This window comes from Zeus faber (assembly GCF_960531495.2).
Source record: "Zeus faber genome assembly, chromosome: 19".
NCBI lineage: Eukaryota > Metazoa > Chordata > Actinopteri > Zeiformes > Zeidae > Zeus > Zeus faber.
Genome location: NC_137206.1, coordinates 3,050,617 through 3,071,239, shown reverse-complemented (window position 1 = coordinate 3,071,239; position 20,623 = coordinate 3,050,617). Strand labels below are relative to the sequence as shown.

General features: G+C 49.0%; 1 protein-coding gene across 1 annotated transcript; it reads right to left on the bottom strand.

Moving 5' to 3' along the window:
- Positions 1 to 515: 515 nt before the first annotated feature.
- LOC307244744 (phosphatidate phosphatase LPIN2-like) lies at positions 516 to 10,543 on the bottom strand. The gene is made up of 21 exons (XM_080020046.1): positions 10,349 to 10,543; positions 9,779 to 9,874; positions 8,696 to 8,985; positions 8,443 to 8,568; positions 8,159 to 8,282; positions 7,642 to 8,011; positions 7,186 to 7,285; positions 6,089 to 6,122; positions 5,851 to 6,004; positions 5,132 to 5,225; positions 4,705 to 4,774; positions 4,060 to 4,146; positions 3,669 to 3,745; positions 3,031 to 3,190; positions 2,652 to 2,800; positions 2,426 to 2,512; positions 1,993 to 2,145; positions 1,647 to 1,761; positions 943 to 1,046; positions 674 to 867; positions 516 to 590 (listed from the first exon to the last, which is right to left on the bottom strand). Exons 1-20 carry the CDS (start codon positions 10,538 to 10,540, stop codon positions 723 to 725), a joined length of 2,727 nt encoding a protein of 908 aa, XP_079876172.1. The 5' UTR covers positions 10,541 to 10,543; the 3' UTR covers positions 516 to 590; positions 674 to 722.
- Between the last annotated feature and the right edge of the window lie 10,080 nt (positions 10,544 to 20,623).

Sequence of the window (20,623 nt, the reverse complement as noted above, 5' to 3'; positions counted from 1 at the left end):
TGGTGACATCAGAACCGCTGATCGTCAACACTTTTCATCGGGACAAGCGGACGCATTGGAGAAGGAAAACGTCAAAAACACGTGAGCTGCGTGTGCGCCTCACACCAACAAATGAACTTTCATAGAAAGGAACTTCAACCCTGAAGACGCGGACGCGTTGCACAGATGCTCCGACTCGCCACGCCCGAACCGCAGCGCTCGAACCCTCCTCACTCCACGCGTTCAACTGCCCTGGTGCTCGTGCCGCTCCACCCACGACGACGACGGCACGACGCCGCTACCTGCGTCGCTGCGTCATCCGGCTCATTTCGACTCTTTCAAAATGCAAACGCGGCTGCTCCCACGCCGAGGCTCAAAGCAGCGGAGCGTCGGCGGCGAGCCGCGAGGCGCGTTTGGTGGGGTCGTGCCTGCACCTGCCGCTCCTGCTTCACCTCCTCCTTCAAAAGGTGGAGCAGGTCGTTTGGCTCCTGGAACTCCCAACTCTGCGGCTCCAGTTTTAACCGACTCCTTTGTGAACCCACTGACGACGTAGCGTCTGTTGGCGCAGAAACACGAGCGCAGACTCTGACCTTCACCTGTTTTTCCAGTACCTGCAGACAAGGGCTTGAGATGTAAAACTTCACTTTCCTTTTTGAGAAAGAGAACCCAGCAGAGTGCCGGCGGGAAGTATTACCCAGAATGCAGCTGAAAGACGTTGTGGCTGAAGGCGCAGGCGCAGCGAGTCACAGCAGGTCCTCCAGACAGACCCGGGCCACGGGCTGCCTCCAGAAACAGAAGGAGCTGAATTCTGGGAAGCTGAAGGTGGCGCTGTGTTCGCTGCTCCTCAGCGGGAAGACGTGCTCCACCGTCTCGCTCAGCCGGCCGTACCTGCGGCGCAGAACGGACGCGGCGCTGAGGAAAACCACTTTGACCAAACCTGGGACCGAAAGAGCCGCTACTCACGAGGTCTTGTTGCCCTTGGCCTGCTCCAGGATCAGCTCCCCTTTGGGGTTCACCGTGAAGATCCGACACACGGGAACGCCAACCTGCTTGTAGGCGAACACGTCCTGGAAGAAGAAGGAAAAGCCTTTGAAATAGTTGGCTCCACTCACAGTAAAGTCCTGAATCGGTCAGTGAATGTTGAAACCAGGCGTTTGGAAACATTTAGCGGCTGTTATCTCCAATCACACCGGTCCCCTGTGCCTCGCTGTGCCGTTGACAGATTTTGCCGACTACTTGAGGTGCAGGGGCAGCGTCCTGGGTGGCAGCATCCTGGGTGGCAGCATCCTGGGTGGCAGCATCCTGGGTGGCAGCATCCTGGGTGGCAGCATCCTGGGTGGCAGCGTCCTGGGTGGCAGCATCCTGGGTGGCAGCGTCCTGGGTGGGCCACCACCAGGTCGGACACTGAGCCACCAAGCTCCATCGAGCTGAAGCCCAAGAAGGCTTCAGGACTTCCCTGAGCTCCTCTGAGAAGACACCGGTCCTTGCGGTCCACAAACATGCAGTTTGCCTGGAGAAGGGCCGAGGAGCAGAGCAGAGACCCAGACGATGCTGCAACGAAGCACGAGGAGTAACATCCACTCTGATGAGGAGGGAGTCAGACGGAACCCAGCTGTGCAGGGGAGAAACCTGAGCTCTTGAAAGCGGAACAAGAGCGTTGGACTCACGTTCTCTCTGTTGCCGAAGGCGGCGTAGAAGGGGTTTGTGTTTTGGTGGAACAGGTTCCTGATGTCAGTCAGGCATTCGATCTTAAACTTCTCCGGCTTCTTCTCGATGATCTCCCTGCGGCGCCGGGGGAAGGAGAGGACACGTTGGAGACACCGCAGCTCACTTACACTGAGGTTTGGCTTGTGGATTGTTATTTTCCCACAAAAAGTGTCTCACCTCTGTCAAACTCATACTTCAGTAAATGGGATTTATCAGTTACCGGGACCGAAATGACTGAATTAGTTTCGGGGGCTGGCCTCGCCCAGGGCGTGGTGGGGGGGGGCAGTGTGAGTGCGTCCGTGTCACCTGTGGAAGGCGGAGAACAGGCTGCTGGGCGACAGCATCAGCGGCCCCTGGGGCAGGATGTTTCCCCGGTCGTTCACCCACTGCAGGTACCCTCGCGTCATGTCCGCCATGCCGATGGCTCGGGCCGAGCAGTACAGGAACCTGTAGCCGTTCCTGCCGAGGAAACCGGAGGATTCCAGATGAAAGTAGAGCTTGTATCTGCAGGGATCAACGACCTTTTCTCACCTTCAAGGTCGCTGCGTCTGGAAAAACCTCAAACTATCTATTCAGTCCAGTGACTTATGGAACACTGTTTCATGTTCCTATCAACGGAATCCATTTAGATTTTGTTTAACAAACCTCTGACCTGGAAAGAGATTTAGACTTTTTTTCTTAAAATGAATCTGAAAATGAATCTTTTTTTCCGTTCATAACTTCTCCTGTGGACACTCACTTGTGCACTAAGTGGTAGAGCTTGGCGATGCCTTGATGAGTCCAGTCTTTCCCGAGCTGAGGAAGAATCTGTCCAAACACGTCGGACCTAAAAAAAACAAACAAACAAACAAACAAATTGTACCAAATACCGAAGGTTGAATTTTGGTGGAATGATCCTTTTTCAGACCGACGATCACACAATGCACCGTGGCTGCATGTGCCGGCGTTTTTTTGCGGCGCCGTACTTGGTGATGGTTCCGTCGATGTCGGAGACGACGAGCTTGTCGTCCCAGTCCCAGAGGTAGATGGTTCCCTGGCAGCGGCACGTGCCCTGGTACTGCGTGGTGATGCTGAACGTGGCGTCATTGGCACCGTCCCTCAGCTTCAGGCTGGCCTGGCAGGGCGGGGGCAGCGCGGGTTAGAGCACTACATCTACAACGGAAATATCTGCAAACAACAACCGTGATTCGTGTCCGACAGGAGGTTCTGTGTGTCGTGCTACGTCTGGTGAGCGTATCCCACAATGCACCGTGAGGGCGAGGTGCCGTGGAGCGGCTCTATGACCATGTAGCAGTTGCACTCAAAACACAATGAAAGTGCAAACATGTGGAACTCAGCACTGACTATCTGCTGGGATGAAAGGCGAAGCGACTTCCTGTAGGCGGGGCCTGAGGCGGAGGAGGCGGGCCTTCCTGTCTGCACGCGCTCAGTGGGCATCGGCGCAGGAGCCGCCACGTTCAGTTCTTTGGACTCGTCTTCACTGGACGTCTCTGCCGCTTGAGGCCTGAAGAGGAAGAAGAGGCGTCAACGACCGAAATACCAAAGAGAAACAATAACTACGACACTTTACTTATTGCCGCCGTCAAACTCCCTTTAAGGGGACGGATGAAGGGCCGGATTGTTAATCGCCACAAGAGGGCGGCATATCCCAAAATATGATCAAATGGGTTATTTGATCAGATTTAATCTCTGGATCCAATCTGAGAGGATGTTTATTGTTAGACATGATGTAGTTTGTACAATCTCTAGCGGCGCTAAATGAAACAACGCTTGTGTTTTTATTATTATTATCATCATCATCATCATCTTCATAAACATTTGGCTGAGGACCGCTGGCAGTTCCGTTTGCATCCACGCACATCCGACACTTTGTTCCCCCCGCCCCAAGCAGAGAAGGTTAAACCAGGATCTGAACAATGTACTGATCCGATCTGGGAGGAGGTGGAGGGGGAGGTGGAGGGGGAGGTGGAGGAACGACTCACTGTGGCGTCGGAGCTCGGGGTGGGGACGGACTTTCGGGGCTCAGGGACTCCTGTCGCTCCAGCTTGGCCTCAAACGACTGGGGAGGGAATGAGGCATTAAGTATCAGAGACCCAGTGGGGACCAGGAGGGTAAGGGGCGTGGGCGTGTGTGTGTGTGGGCGTGTGTGTGTGCGGGCGTGTGTGTGTGTGTGTGTGTGTAGAAAACACAGGATCTGCATGTCTGAATGGATAAACAAAAGATCCCACAAAATCAATGCAACAACATCTTAAACTAAGTGAACTGGTTTAAAGGAGAGATCAGTACTCAACACACACACACACACACACACACACACAGACAGACAGACAGACAGACAGACAGACACACACAGACACACACCCACACTCTCTCTACCTGCTTGGCGCTGCTCTTCCTCCAGAACCACCAGCGTCCAGGTTTCTTTGGCATTTTCTCTTTGACCCAGGCTTCCTCTGTGGCCTGCGTCAGATCACAGTGTTAATGAGACCAGCAGAGAAAAAGCTCCGCAGCAGATGATGAAGAGTTTCAAGGCTGATTTTATGTTTGTCGTCATTCTCATCTTTTGGTGATGTCATATTATTGTGACGTCCGTTCCATCCTCTGCATTAATGACGACAAGAGCGAATCACCCAAAATGTAAATTATGCAGTCTACCTCCACTTTGTTATAATCTTTAATATTTATATTCTTATCGTCCAGTCATACTCCCCCTCTGTCTACAACCATTTGCTGACTCTTTAACAACAGAATACCTTCTACGTCTTTGTTATCCTGTCACAAGAATGTCACTGTTCAGAGCCAAACTGCGCATTTGATAGTAAAACACGGAGTCACAACTGACGTCTGAAATAGTTGCACCTGATATCATTCTTCCTATAAGCATGAGATAAAGCCTGTCTGGGTCCTTCAACATCTTAACTAACGAGCAGGTATCAATTGGGAGGTGTCTGACTATTCTCTGTGATTGTCAGTTCAGTCCACATGGTCCTCATCTCCCGCTCCGCTCACACGTCTTACCTTGGGCAGATTCTTCTGGAAGGCCTGCATGCTCAGGACCAGCGGGGCCGCCAGCGTCCAGTTGTAGTAGCTGTGAACATGAGGTTTGGTGGTTGAGTTGTGTGACTCCATCATGAATCATATCTCCAACCGGGACGCGGTGGAATGTGTCTCAGGGGAAAATAAATCCTGTCCAGCTCCCTGTGAAAAAAGCGCTGGCTTCCACGTAACGCGCGTGTGGAAAGGATCTCCGTTCACCAGGCGGCGAGGGAACACCGATCCCCAAAACCAGACGTGGTATCGATAGTTTTGTCGTCGAACCAGAACCTTTTGAACGGCGCAGGCTCACAACAAATACGGCATTGGGGGCTTTTACTTTGAAGGGGCACGAAAAAAAGATGTGTAACCACACCGCGTCCCGGTGGAATGCAAAGCGCTCTGAGCTCACCGGTTTGAGATCTTCACCACCAGGTTGGGATTGTCGATGATCGCCGGATTCTCTGCGAACTCCTCGTACGTGACGATGTGCTCCATGAACTTCTCTGAAAGCAGAGTCGGATCAGAGGCTGTTTGTGTGCACGCTGCACGTCTGCCTTCACGAAGCACACGCCGATTATTCAAAAAAGAGATGGCGTGTCATATAGATAGATACACAGTCATTCATTAATATTCCATATATTTACTATATGCTTAATGTATGTACACGCTTATGGCTATTTTATAGTTTAGGGGTTCGCAAACTGGGGTCTGCGGCCCCCTAGAGGTCCTAGAAGATGTTGAAGGGGGTCTACATAATTAATTATATGTATAAAAAATGTATTCTACATGTTTTAATACATTTTTTATTTATTTATCAGGGTGTCTGCAGGTATCAAGCGTTATATTAAAAACTTTTAAGAGCAATTTTCAAATATTTTTGGACAGACTGTCTCAAGCATCAGGTTCAGGAACATCAGAAATGTCGACTCAAACGTGACTCGTTCTGACAAAAAAAAAATTGTGTCAGGATATAAATGAAATCAGATGAATTGTGGTTAAATTAAAGATAAATTCCAATTCAAGGCTACTTAATGATTTATAATGGTTGACTAAGAATTTTTAGGAGCCCCGTTGATACTCCTCGGTCAGAGTTGAGTTGCTATAGAAGCTGCTGTTGAGGGTTTTTACCTTTTGGGATCTCTGCGTTCTCGCCCACGCCCCCGCACAGCGACAGCGTGACGTCGGGTAGATCCCCGACGGCGTCCGACAGACACTCGGTGCCGCTGTCCGCCGCAGCGCTGCCCACGGACTGGGGGGACTGGGACCCCGAGCACCGCCCGCCCTCCACGGACTGGGGGGACTGGGACCCCGAGCGCCGCCCGCCCTCCACGGACTGTGGGGACTGGGACCCCGAGCGCCGCCCCACCTCCACCCAGTGCTTAGGGTGGGGCTCAGATTCACTGAGACAGAAATATCAGTTAAACGTCATGTCGGGATCCCTCCTCAGCATTGAAAAATACCTCCTTCAAACTAAACATTTAGTTAGGGAACCAAAGTACGAGTTAAAACAATGACGCTGAGTAGATCAACTACTGAGATGTTGACATTTTTCCATCATGTGTCCAGGATTAAGATTCAAACACTTTGGTACATGTACTTATTCTATTATATATATACACTACCAACTGCACCAAAACTGATGTAAAACACCCAAAACACGAGCCTTTTCAAAACTGTCATGATCACAACGGAACTTTGATAAAGGTTGGAAAAGTTCTTTAACTTGACCAAACTGATGTAAACAACACACGTGTGTCAGCGCAGGAGTCAATTATGGGCAAATTGTAATTTTTTAACCATTTAAATATTAAATATAATATTTAAAACCAGGATTACCACGTCACAGGTGTATGTCTCTGCCGACCAGTCAAGTTACAGTTTACATCCATGTCTGTCCAGACTCATATGTAGCTGAGTTAGTGATATGTTGTGTATTTGACGGAGCTTTCTCACTCCTCCCCGCCTCTCTACAGCCACCGGAGGCAGCCTGGCAGCTCATTCAGCTGCTGGATCATCTCACCCAGGTGAGAAACACAGGGTGACCTTTAAACCAGAAAATTCCAACCGGTTCATCTTTGAGTCCAAGTGGACTCAAAAAGTTTGTGCCAAATTTGAAGAGATTCCCTTCAAGGCGTCCCTGCGACGGCTCATTTACGGGAATGGGAAGGGTGGACGTACGTCCGTGCATACGGACGGACGGGCAAACCCCAAACATTATGTCGCCGGCGCAGAGGCATAAAAATACCACAGAAAGATTTACAATATACTGTAAATATACACTACTGAAGCCATGAAATGTTGAAGCTTAATATTATTTTAAATAATCTGTAAAAGTTACGTCCATTCATTGATGTTAACAGGCTGGATACACTTGTGTGTGTTTTGGGGAGTTTCTCACACGTCAGACTGTGTGTCTTCCACCACCTCTCACTCCCTCAAACCTGAGGAACTCACTGTTTTCACCTTTTGGGAAAGTAGCGCGCGGCCACGTCGGGCTCCAGAGCGGTCAGGTCGTCCAGGTAGATGTCGTCCGGCCCCTGGTGCTGGCTCCGCTTCCTCACCCCTGGGGAGAGAGAGGAAGACGTTGCTATGGCGACGGCGACCTGACTGTGCTTCTCACCCAGTAAGCACTTCCTTCCTGCCGACGAGTTGCCGCACATTTTCAATCCGCCGTCTAAACCTTCGCACATTTTAACCACTGAGGAAATGACAGGTTCTGTATTTTTCAACCCAAATCTGAAAATTGTCAGCAATGTAAAATGTAAGCCAACTAGTAAAAGGGCTAAAACTCAATTTGACACCGGCGTCGCCCTTAAATGCTTCGACAGGTTTTTTTTAAAGAGCAAACTTGTCACCCAACACCACCGTCTCCATAGATATTAAATGTTGTGACTGACTCCATGACGTCTTGTTCCCCACCTCTCCTCTTGCTGGTCGGGTCGGTGGGTTGAGCTCCGCCCCTCCCCTCGTCTCCGCTCACGTGACCCGTCCTGGCGTCCCTGCGGCCGGGCGGCGAGGACGTCCAGCGAGCCACCCGCGTCGCGTCGCAGGGCTCGGCGGGCGGCGCTTCGGGGGCGAGGCCGAGCTCCCGGCCGAGCTGCGTGTCGGCGGGGAGGCGGGCGGGGTCGGGTTTGGGAGTGTGAGCCTCTGGCTTGACGACGCCGCGGACGGCGGGGCCCCCCAGGGGCTCGGCCTCCATGGCCTCGGAGCTCAGAATGACCCGGAAGTGAGTGTTCTCCGAGGGGGCGATGGAGAGCGGCGTCGGCTCCCATGACTCCCTCCTGCTGAGCTGAGATTTGGAAATAGTAATAAGAGTATTGCCGCTGTCTCCACTCCCCATCTCAACTTGGTTCTGGTCCCATAAAGGTTCATCACAAAAACATGAATCACACGGTGCTAGCGATTTTCCCCGCACTAATTCAAAGGCAGGACTCACCCTGGTGGATTCTGGGAACTCCCCCCAGCTCCACTGCATGTGGGAGTCGGTCCTCAGCAGGTTCTCCGCCGGCTTCACCACCAGCTCCGAGTCGCTGTTCGGGGACATGGGCTGCGACGGGTTCCTGAGGCACAGGGATCGGCTTCACTTCTGAGACACTTCATTTAAAAGCCTCAAGCGCTCTGCGTGCTTACGGCGGAGGGAAGCGAGACCTTATCGGCCCCTTTGTTTATCCTGGCTCCATTAAGTAAGTAAATATTTAAGACGGAGTGACGGGGCGGTACCTGGAGGAGACGCACCAGTCTCCGTCTGAGAAGGGGTAGCTGTCCCACTCCAGGCCGCCCAGCGACGAATGCTGCTTGGACGGGAGGGAAGCCCTGAGGGGACAAGAGACGCAGTTATTCTCATCTCTTGAATACAGTGACTGGGATGGCGCGGTGCGGGGTGGGCGCTGGGACCAGGGGACGCCGTTGATTTCGACGTGAAGCCCTTTGAGGCGGTGTAGATGAACGGCTTCCCAGTGTCCACGCGACGTACCTTCCCAGGTGTTCTTCATCTGAACTGAGCTCGTAGGCCTCCACTTCTCCACCCGCGGGTGCAGCATGCTCCTCCTTGCGGGGGTCGGATTTGTGCTTCCTTTTGCGTCTTTTCTTCTTCTTCCCTGAGGCGGCGGGGCCGGGCTGGTGGGGGCCCGGGGCCGAGTCCTCCGGGGGGGCCGGGGAGGCTCCGTCCTCTGCCGCCGACGCCCCGGGCCTGGAGTCCCGGCTCCTGAACAGGGGGTCTTGTGTCGGGATGGGGGAGGTCACCAGGTGGGCCGGGACCACCTCCTGTTTGGGCGGGACACGTAGAAGTTCAGTAAGGGCGAGGAGCCCTGGCTCTCTGTGGAGAACCAATCACGAGAGAGAGAACAGTGAAGCGCCGAGCTCTGCTGCAACTCAGCTTTACTCTTTATTCCAGCACTCCGTTGTTCTAAAAACTGCTGAAACAAAATGTCCCCTCTGTCTACCCCACTCCCCTGTCCACACACATATTGAAACGACCGTTTTCCTCTTACGTCACACCCAGGATGGGAAACTCCCCGAGAGAAACTAAGCCAGCTAACTTTGGTAATGAGGCCAGGCCGCATATGTTATGGATATAATTTATATTTGTTGTATTTTGGGGGATTTTTATATTTTTTTTGTAAACAAAATACCCGGCACCGGATGTGAGGTCACTGGATGTGATAAGAATGCTTTGGCCTGTGTGTGCTTGAAAAGTTTAATTCAATCATTACTGTGAAATTTTCTTTTAAAACCCATGAAATCTGTTATTTTTGATACTCTCAGTCTGTGTAATTGAGCAAAATTTATTGTGAACTTGGTGGAGCCCAAGATATAACAAATATAGGATATAATGTCAAAATGAAGCACTTGGCATGATAAATTTAAGGGTTAAATGGCCACCATATGATTATGGTATCTATGAAATATCACAAGGTGTGGGTATGGGAGGGGCCATGAGAGAGGGGCCCCAACTGACCAATCAGAGAGCGAGGCTCAGCATTGTGGGAGGAGCTAAGATGAAAGTCGAGAATAACCAACCCAACGGGATCTCTCAGTCGACCCACACAGCACTCACGTTGTGCTGCTCTGTTTCCTGCACGAAGAAGGCCTCTCCGTTGTCTCCGAGCTTCATGTGCAGATCCACCGCTTCCCCGTTGATCTCAATGTCAATCTGCGGAGTAAAGCGTCACCTGATCAATCGTACTCCAGCAGCTCAGTGGACCAGAGTTTTAACAGGCTTTTTAATGAGGCCACAGCTCCAGTTACCTGCCCCCGGGGATTACCTGCCGGATTAGAGCTAATCCAGAATGTGCACAGCTCGCAGCTTACACGCTGAGCTGCAGCTTGGTCAGTCCAGTAAACTACAGCGTCAATCCCTCCAGTAAACAGAGCCAAAACTCTCATCACAACATGGATGCCACAGAAAAACAGGCGACTGACAGGGGACGGTTGTCGTCCATTTCTGCAACAATCACACCTCAAGAAATTGAAATGAAGTCCGCTGCATGCAAATGGCAGGATGTTGGCCTTCCATACTGAATGCATGAAGGTTTCTTCAGCCCGTTTTATAAGATCATGTGATAAAATAACACTATCTCATCAACTCAAATTGGGTTAAGTTTGCAGCGACCCGACGTGCACGCACCACTTTCTCCCTGGACCGCAGCACCCCCAGCTTCCCGAAGCGCACGTGGAAGGGCGAGCACTGGAAGGTTCCGTCAGGCTGACGCACCACGATCACGTCGATGCAACCTGACAGCGTGGCCTGGTTCAGGCCCTTGTAGAGCTCCTTGACGGTGACCAGGACCTGGCCTGCCAGCTGGCCGACGTAGTTCATGGTGTCCACCTGTAGGGGGAGACACTGTTTAACCACTGTCACACAATCACATTAAAACACCTGTTAAAGACTACTTTTGATGAGATTAACGGCATACTCCAGTCCTACATGCTAACTGTGTTAGCTCAATGCATGGCGGCAGGTGGGATCAGCTAGCCTAGCTCCTGTGAAATCAGCTTAGTTATTTAGGGGGTACAACTGACGTCTTTGTGATCAGTTAAAATAAAAAATAAAAACAGCTGTATTTGGAGCTAGTATAAATTAACACTAACGACTACATGTTTCAAAAAATGCCAAGAACTGGGCAAGGAGCGGGGTTGAGGAGGGGGCGTAGGTCAATTCCAGAAAGAGCTTAAATGTCCAAGTCAAATTCATAAGGTGTTTTTGCACGGCAGGAACTTTTTCATAGTTCTAAGAACTTTTGGAGGAACCAGCCCTTTTTTTGTGTCCGCACTGCAGGAACTAGGAGCATTGGTAGTTCTCAGAACGCCGTCATTGAGGGACTTTTTTAGCTTCTACTCCAGGGCAGGGACTAACCGGCACAAGAGGAACCTTCAGTGACGTAAGTGCACCCCGGTCAGGTTGCATCACCCTGGGTGGGGACCAGCCCACATGAACTCAGCGGTAATACAAAAATAACCAATCAATAAAAATAGTATTTTTATGGTAGATGTATTTATTTCATTTATTTTATTTGACGACATCAGTTGACACCTGTGCGGTGTCCCAATGCGAGCCCTTTCCTTACGAAAGTGGTAACAAACCCTTAAACGAGGCCTTGTAGATCTAATATGAGTAAAGATTCAGTGACTGGATTGATTATTCTTCGCCTCAAATTTGTTCAGAAACAGATTTCGGTGAACTGGCTGACGTCACCTCAGCGTTCCTACTGCCAGTGCCAATGCCACCCGAAAAAAAGCACTTGAAGGTATTTAGTTCCCGGGGGACCTCGACAGTTCCTAGTTCCCCTCAGGGAACTGTTCGGTGGGAAAACGCCGACGGATCTCCACTCTGGTAAATGGGGTGCATTCATCTAGACATTTTCTTGTGATACGACTCAAAGCGCTTCACAGTGCATACCTCACATTCACACACACATTTACACTTCGGTGGCAGCGGCAGCCGTCGAGAGCAGTGAGGGGGTTCGACCCGCTCCGCCTCCTGAGCTACTGCCCCCATAGCAGCACCAAGAGTACTCATCGCCCTCAGCGTCCTCCCCGTGGGCTTTGTGCTGATTCCGACCGGTACCTGGAGGTGGGATGAGCCACACTCCGTGCCTGTAAGGCCTGTTCAACCACGGCGTTTTAAATTTGTAAAGAAACATTCACATCATGACCTGGATTGAGGAGTTTCAGAGAACAGGCATATCTCACATCATAGCTCAACTTGCAAAGTTTCTCTTTAAAGAACGACGCTTAAGTTTCTAACTTAACGACTTTGTGCTTGCTACAATAAAATTCACCATTTTGTTGTTTTTGATTCGAAAACAAAATGTAACAGAAGGAGAACATCAGCCTATTTCAGACTTTTTTTTTTTACTATAATTTGAGGACATCGTTTTTGCTGAAATGAATTAAAACTTTTTAATGACCCACAGAGAACATACAGTACCAGTATTTCACTTCATCCATCAGAGCCGCTCAATTCTCTCCTCAGCCTGAGTTCATCTGGTCCGAGCTGAAAACAAAGACAAACTGTTTGTGCTATAAAGGCTCCAAACTGTCGATCAGCGATCTGCTCTGTCAGGACTTTCCTTTAGATCAGCTTCAAAACACAACGTGTGTCTGTGCTTCTGCTCTGTTTATTTATTACGGCTGGGTCCTACCTGCGATTTTAACATTGAATCCTTTCACAACACTGAATTTTTTATAATCTCCTCTGATCTTCTTTTCTGTCTTTTTTTTTAGCGGCTTGTTGGCTTCTATTCAGTTGTGTTTTTACTGTGAAACCGGTATCGTTCTGCTTTGATTTAGCCGCAGGAGGAAGTCATATAACTCTTGTGTGTTACTGGGACAACGCAGGCAGTCGTGTTGTTCAAAATAGAACGAATAAAAAATGTAACCTGGTTCCTGAACAAGGCGGCTCTGTCCCATTTTAGAGTGCGCATGCACACGCACATGCACACACACACACACACTCACACACACACACGCACAAATAACACTAATATTGTGCAGCTCCCCCTCATGGACTCCACCAGACTCTGAAGGTGTCCTGTGGTATCTGGCACCAAGACGTTGGAAGCAGATCCTTCAAGTCCTGGAAGTTGGAGGTGGGGCCCCCATGGATCGACCTCTTGTTCCAGCACATCCACCAGATGCTCCATCAGATCGGACCCTAACCCCGCCCGTCCACATGATGTGGAAGAAAGGTGATTCATCAGACCTCCACCTTCTTCCATTGCTCCATGGTCCAGTTGTGACGCCCACGTGTCCATTGTAGGTGCTTTCAGGGGTGGACAGGGGTCAGCATGGACACTGTGAGCTCCCATACGCAGCAAGCTGCCCTGCACTGTGTGTTCTACACCTTTCTATCATAGCAACATTCACTTTTCAACACTTTGTGCTACAGAAGTTCTACAGTGGCATCGAACCAGACGGGCTACACCTGGCTCCCCTCGTGCATCAATGAGCCTTGGGCCCCATGACCCTGTGGCCGGTTCACCGGTCGTCCTTCCTTGGACACTTTAGGTAGTAACCACTGCACAGCGGGAACAGCTACAAGACCTGTGCTTGTGGAGATGCTCTGACCCAGTCGTCCAGCATCACAATGTGCTCCTTGTCAAAGTGGCTCAGATCCTTACGCTGCTTCAACACATCAACTTCAACAACTCACTCTTCACCTGCTGCCTCATATAATAATAATATATAACACTATATATGATAATAATATATAACACTATATAAATAATAATAATATATAACACTAAATATATAATAATATATAACACTATATACAGTATATATAATAATATAATACTATATATGTAATAATAATAATATATCCCACCCCTTGACAGGTGCCATTAGAACCAGAGGATCCATGTTATTCACTTCACTTGTCACTGGTTTTAAGGTTGTGGCTGATCAGTGTATAAAGATAGGGCAAAGCGTTGAAGTTTCACTTCAGAGTTGTATTTGATCAGTTTTAGAAACAGAACAAAGAAGTGAAACCAACGTCGACAGCAGAAACCACGTTCAGTCGTCTGCGGGAAAAGTTTGAAGTTGACGGAAAAATAAGACAAGGTGTTAGTGAACTATAAATACAAGAAAAGTACATAACCTCCTTTAAAGATGGAAGTGAAACAAGTATTGTTTCAAACATCCAACACAACTTCCTTCAAAAGATGACTGTAGATAGTTCCCACTGCTTTAATTCATGAGAAGGTCTGTGACATCACCACAGGAAGTGGTGAACGGGGAGACTCTGCACACAGTGTTTTGTCAAATGGTGTGAAATAATGTCCCACAGACAATGCACGCCTCTTTCCAGGAGGTGGACACGTTTCAGTTTAGCCTCTGTGAGAAAATGCGTTTTGTTCAGAGAGGGAACCTCTAAATCCTGCTCCAACCTAAAATGCACTCTGAGCCATAGAAGGTTCCGGACACATGTTCTGGGCCGAAGAAGGAACCAGATGCGGAGTTTGACGCAGAGGTTCGCTACCACCGGAGCAGCAAATTGAACAATTTGGAAGAGTTACCACTGAGGTTGCGTTGAGAGAGTCACGCTGAGTTCCCCTGCTCCCTCTATTTTAGAGCCAGCGATGCACTTATTAACCTTGTGCTTAGAGCAGTGGTTCCCAGAGATCTCAGAACAACCCTCCACTTCTACCAGGTCAGATAAAACAAGTTGACCTGCGGCGCCTGTGCCCAGAACTAGAAATAGGAAATAGAGATGTGGTCGAGAGATGAAGAGAAAGAAGAACTGTGGTTGGTTTTCTATTTGCCTATTATGCTCCTTTTAAAGTGAATATAGGTCTCTGAGGTCCCCAAAACATGTTTTTGAAATTGTTTGCTGAAAATACCACTCAGATTATGCATTCTAGCCATTCTAACACACCTCTAAGTCCATCGTGTTCCTGACACTCTGTTTGAGTGGGAGGAGACACCCTCTCGAGGCCCCTAGCTGTGAACCAATGGGGTTTGAGCTTCACTCCCGGGTTCTGTTGTATTTAGTCCATAAGCCTTCACTGAGTTCACCTCATCAGTCCCCCAACATCTGTTTATGAACAAATTGGAGACAAGAAATAATCAATCAGGGTACAGAATCTTCACTCATATTATACCTCATTTAAAGGCTTGTTCAGAATTTGGTTGCCGTGCTCCAAGCTCGTGGGGGACTTGGCAGGGGGGGTGTTTTCCTTTCATGTCAACGTCGAAAAATAAATAGATACGTCTGCAATAATAACGCACTATTTTCATTGGTTTTGTTTGGAAAAACACACAGTGGACTGCGCGTCACGGCCTACGGTCTGCCACTTAACTTTTTTTTTTTTAATTTTTAGAAAGAAACGCAGCAGAATTAGTTTTCAAACACCTACATTTCCCTCGTCTGCAGTTTCTTCATGGGAGGTTGGTATTAATTCCTCTTTCTTTAAAAAGATTTGTGCTGGTCTTCCCAGCGGCACTTGTCATCCTCTGTGTTATTTCTCCAGCCGTGGATGGAGTTACTCAGGCTGGGGGCGGTTCTAATTCTGCTGAAGCCCCCCTGGACGTAGGAAGGGGCTGTACATCTGAACGGCGTGTTTCACCGCATGTTTTCTGAAATAGACAGCTCACAAACTGACTAAGTTGTCTTATTTCACACTTTGTGTGTTAGTAGGCCCATCAGAGACCCAAATGTATGTGCACGAGCACCAAAAAAGTGAGTTTTTCATAATAGGTCCCTTTCAAGTTATTAAATCCAGCTGCAAATATTTCCTGATTTCAGGGCATCCAATAAAAGTCTAAATGGATTCTCTCTGTCTCCAAGGTCTCCTCACATACAAACAGGTTTCTCCAGCAGAGTTGCCAAATTGAAACTAACGTCCAACGCGTTGTTGTTGTTCGCAGGGCGGTGACTGTCATACAAATTAAATGAAATTGTCTTTTTTGTTAATTTACTTCAAACTTAAATGATTCACATTTAATTCAATGCAACATTTACAACATCGGCTTCGAGTTGTTCTTAAATTTGGATGAAAACATGATTGTGGAATCGAATGACTTAAAAAAATAGAGAAGAATCAGCTCAGATACCTGTGATCACGCTATGATGTGATAATTGTCACAGCTCTAGTCGCTAGGCAACAGCCCTGGCTGTTTAATCCCACAACACACAAAGCTCCGAGGCCGAGTGCTGAGGAGGAACAGTCGCTCTGTTTACACCCGGAGGTCCTGGTACTGGCTGCAAGATACACACGAAGAAGAATAAAGGAGCTCCAGTCAGTTATTTTTAGTCACCAAGTCAGGGCGTCAGTGACCCCGATGAAGATGTTTCACTGTGGACACTCAGGAACACACACCGATATTAGCTCTACTGGAACACAAAGTTAACACTAGGACCGGGACATAAAGTACTTCTAAAGAACTGCAATCCATCGATAAAGACCATAAGCACCTTACAGCCTCTAAGCTGCGGAGAAATCAGACTTTGAACCCACTCGCTCTCCGACAACACACCGGTTTACAAGAAAACATCTCATGTGCAGCTACACAGAGCAGCACGACCACGTCTTCTGTTCCAGCAGAGAAGCACTCGCTTGAGAACACCTCAGATGATTGTGCACCCGACGCAGAAACAAAATACAATGATTACATAACGAATGAAACACGTTAGAGGCTGTATCAGTACCAGCCGTGTTTTCACCAACAGACCACAATGCTCGGCTGTTACTCAAGCAGCTGCTGAGATAGCTGACTTTAAAACAGGCATTCAGGTCTGGACGCTGGTTTGGGAAGTAAAGTAGGATGGACGGTTCAGCTTCTAATAAATGGTCATAATAGTCACATTACTCATGATTAGCTCTCAAATATTTCTTAGGTATTACGCAAGATATTTTACGTCTTCGATTTTTTTGTCTTCTCAAAGGACCAATAGCCATCCACAAGATATTCATAAATTATCAATATTGAGGAATCCAGTCAAAATATTGTGTTTGGCAACCCAGACCAAAAGCTACCCCACGGGTCCTCGATGCCAGACAGGACCAGGTCGTCCAGCGTGGACCTGCGTCTGGGTTCCCGACTCACCAGCGTCCACGAGGGTTTCCGATGCAGGCTTTGGTCGCCCCGCTCCACATCCGCCCTGGACCCGGCAGCCCTCCCTGAGAGCTCCATGATGTCCCCCTCAGAGGCCCCCCCCCAGGTCCCCCAGGAGCTCCAGGAGCTCCGGCTGGGGCTAAACGCTGTGGCCCCCGTCGCCTCCTCCAACCCCGTGCTGAAGAACTCTGTCCCACCCCATAATAACCCAGTACAACAGGGATCTGGAGGAGGGGCAAAGCGCTTAGACTTAGCCCAGCCACCTTTTGTTTAATAAAATAAGGTTCACCTCACTTCATCATGCCAGGCTTAGACATTTGCATAAAGTAAAAGACACATTTTACTCTGACTTGGCGCCAAAATCTAATATCACAACATTTTTGGACAATATCAATTATTTGACGATATTTTGGGTTTGATAATTGGTGCTTTCATAACAAGAAATATCTGAGAACAACATTAGTAGTAGTATGATCAGAACATCTGGAACAGGGATTTGAAGTTTAAGAAAATGACTGCATTACTTTACTGTGATCCTCCACAGAGATATTTAACTATACAGTATCTCATATCACCAAGCCCCTGAGTGTGAATGCACTCACTGAAAACAGCAGAACTGCCAAATGTTATATTACATGTATAACTGCCAGGAGATGAAGTTATTCGCCTCCAACTGTAATGTTTCTTCTAAAGTGCAGACAGTCACACTCATTCTATAGTGAAATCAGACGACCCAGCTCGGCACTGCTGACGGCCTATAAACAAAACCTGCGCCACAGGATCCAGCCGACCACACACCGTCTCCTGGAGGGATGGACAGTACGACAGGCAGGCAAGCAGCAGACCGACAGACAGACAGACAGACAGGCAGGCAGGCAGACAGACAGACAGACAGACAGGCAGGCAGGCAGACAGACAGACAGACAGGCAGGCAGGCAGACAGACAGACAGACAGACAGACAGACAGACAGACAGACAGACAGGCACACACACACACACGCCAGGGCTTGGTACAAACTGTAGGATTTCCATCTTTCAGGACTAAACCTGAGGATGTTTCTCACTGGTTTCCAAGTTGTACTGAGGGTGAAAGGGGGTCTAGACACCGTCCCCATAGCTTTAGATCAGTGATTCTCAAACTGCTTTCCACACCGAGGACCCGACGTTTTCCTCCACACGGTATAAGGCCACCAACACCATTTGATCAGATTTATCAAGAAATAAACATCTTGAATCTTGATTTAGTCTCTGGGATCCAATCTGAGATCAATATGTATATTGTTAGATCTTAGTGCGTATTCTAGTTTGGGAGAAAACAGTGAAACTAGGACACGACATCAAGTCTTGACTGTATATAATATATACAATAACGGTCCAGTTTAAACAATTAATCATTTTGCTCAGGACCCCCTGGAACCTCTTGAAGGACCTCCGGGGGTCCCTGGGCCCCCACGTTGAGACTAGAGAACGCTATTGTAACACACAAAACAACAGCGCGTTGCCGACTGTATGGAAGGCATGCCGTCACAATCCACAAATAAATATAATGAAAGATATCAATGCATTGCTCCATCCGCAAATAAATGACGTCTCGCGTGTGTGAGAAATTTTACAAATAAATTTCACAATTCATTTGTGATTAAATATATTTTCATTTTGTTTTTGCTTTTTTACTCACTGACAATTTTCAAACGCTTACACACGTTTACAAACAGTTCATTTCACTCTGGATTGCTTTGCTTTGGCATTTCAAATGCGATCTCAAATCTCTGAAGTGTGTCACAATTCGGGGGCGGCGGGGGGGGGGGGGGGGGGGGGGGGGGTGTGCAGACTGGATCCTGGACTGGACTCTGGACAGATCTGCGGATTGGAATCTCTTTTGGGGGTTTTCTTCATTCACAAATCTGGATACAGACGTGTGGATCTCCTGCCATTTCTTCCGTGAACTGTGACACTGACAGCATCCAAACGCCCCCCCCACACACCCCCCCCCCCCCCACCCCCCACCCCCGCACAGTAGCACACGGGGTCAGAGGTCAAGTGGTCAACCCAGACTCCCCATCAGAGGTGTTAAGCTCGTCTACGAGATTAGGAGCCTTTCCCTGTCAAGCCTGCTTCGCTTTCACTGTCATCCAATACATTATTATTATTATTATTATTATTGTTGTTGTTATTGTGATTATTATTATTATTATTGCTATTATTATTATTATTATTATTATGAGTGTGTACCAAGTCTGTCTCTCTACAACAATGTAAGGGTGGTGGGGTTTTTTTTTTGTTTTTTTTTAACAAGATATGTCATATCATATCAATAAACAAAAAATGTTTAACAACCGCAAATATGATTCTAAATATATAATATGTATAAAATTCAAGTACAAATCTAAATTTCTCTCTACCTTAAGTGTGCGGCTGTGGCTCTGTTGCGCTGAGAAAACGTTGTATCGTGAAAGGGCGAATGTTTGAGTTTTCAAACTTTGAAGGATATAAAGGAACAAACACGTGACGTGATGAACGTCATCTTCCCGCGGGACGAGCCGCCCGCACCGACACGGACACGTGGAAAATTACAAACATACAATTAAAACGGCGCAGGCGTAGAATGAAACGTGAACATAAAGGTGTTTTACTAAAGTCCACATTTAAACGACGCTTGAAAACATATTTAAAGAAAAGCAATTTAAACAAAAATAGTTCATTGTTAACGGTTGAACGGTGACACGTTGAAACCAGTTCAGCTCACCTGCGGAGAGGGAGACACGTCGGGCAGGAGGGTGAAACATCAGCCCGGTGGACGGTGGACCGGCGTCGGGACCGGAGAGTGTGTACCGGACCGGCGGCTCCGTGTGCGTGTGTGTGTGTGCGTGTGTGCGTGTGTGTGCGTGAGCTCCGGTGTTGCAGCGAAACGAGTGACCCAGCCAATACGGTGACGCTTGGCGGTTTGGTGTAAAATGTTCTTTTTTTAAAATGTATTTTTAGCTCCAACGCCACGACTCTAATAAGTGAAATAACTGCAGCGACTTGAACGACTCGAATAACTTGAACCAAAACAAAACAAAACAAACAAAAAGGACATTTCTTGTGATTCCTGCCAAGCGGCGTGTGCAGTTACCAGCCTCACGGAGGGTTCGACGTGAACCAAGCCGAACAAACACGACAACTCGAGGGTACGAGCGACGCCGCGTCTGAAGTCAACACGAATTCAAGTGAATTAACAGCTTCGATCTCCACCCCCACCTCCTTCCACCCCCACCTCTCTCCACCCCCACCTCCTTCCACCCCCACCTCCTTCCACCCCCACCTCCTTCCACCCCCACCTCTCTCCACCCCCACCTCCTTCCACCCCCACCTCTCTCCACCCCCACCTCCTTCCACCCCCACCTCTCTCCACCCCCACCTCCTTCCACCCCCACCTCCTTCCACCCCCACCTCTCTCCACCCCCACCTCTCTCCATCCCCACCTCCTTCCACCCCCACCTCTCTCCACCCCCACCTCCTTCCACCCCACCTCTCTCCACCCCCACCTCCTTCCACCCCCACCTCTCTCCATCCCCACCTCCTTCCACTCCCACCTCTCTCCACCCCCACCTCTCTCCATCCCCACCTCTCTCCACCCCCACCTCTCTCCATCCCCACCTCTCTCCACCCCCACCTCCTTCCACCCCCACCTCCTTCCACCCCCACCTCTCTCCATCCCCACCTCCTTCCACCCCCACCTCTCTCCATCCCCACCTCCTTCCACCCCCACCTCTCTCCACCCCCACCTCCTTCCACCCCACCTCTCTCCACCCCCACCTCCTTCCACCCCCACCTCTCTCCACCCCCACCTCTCTCCATCCCC

Coding starts and splice junctions, on each gene's coding strand:
- LOC307244744 (XM_080020046.1), bottom strand. CDS start 10,540: ATGAACTACGTCGGCCAGCTGGCAGGCCAGGTCCTGGTCACCGTCAAG. Junction 6,123..7,185: donor GCGCGCTACTTTCCCAAAAG/GTGAAAACAGTG, acceptor TTTCTGTCTCAG/TGAATCTGAGCCCCACCCTA. Junction 2,513..2,651: donor ATCGACGGAACCATCACCAA/GTACGGCGCCGC, acceptor TGTTTTTTTTAG/GTCCGACGTGTTTGGACAGA.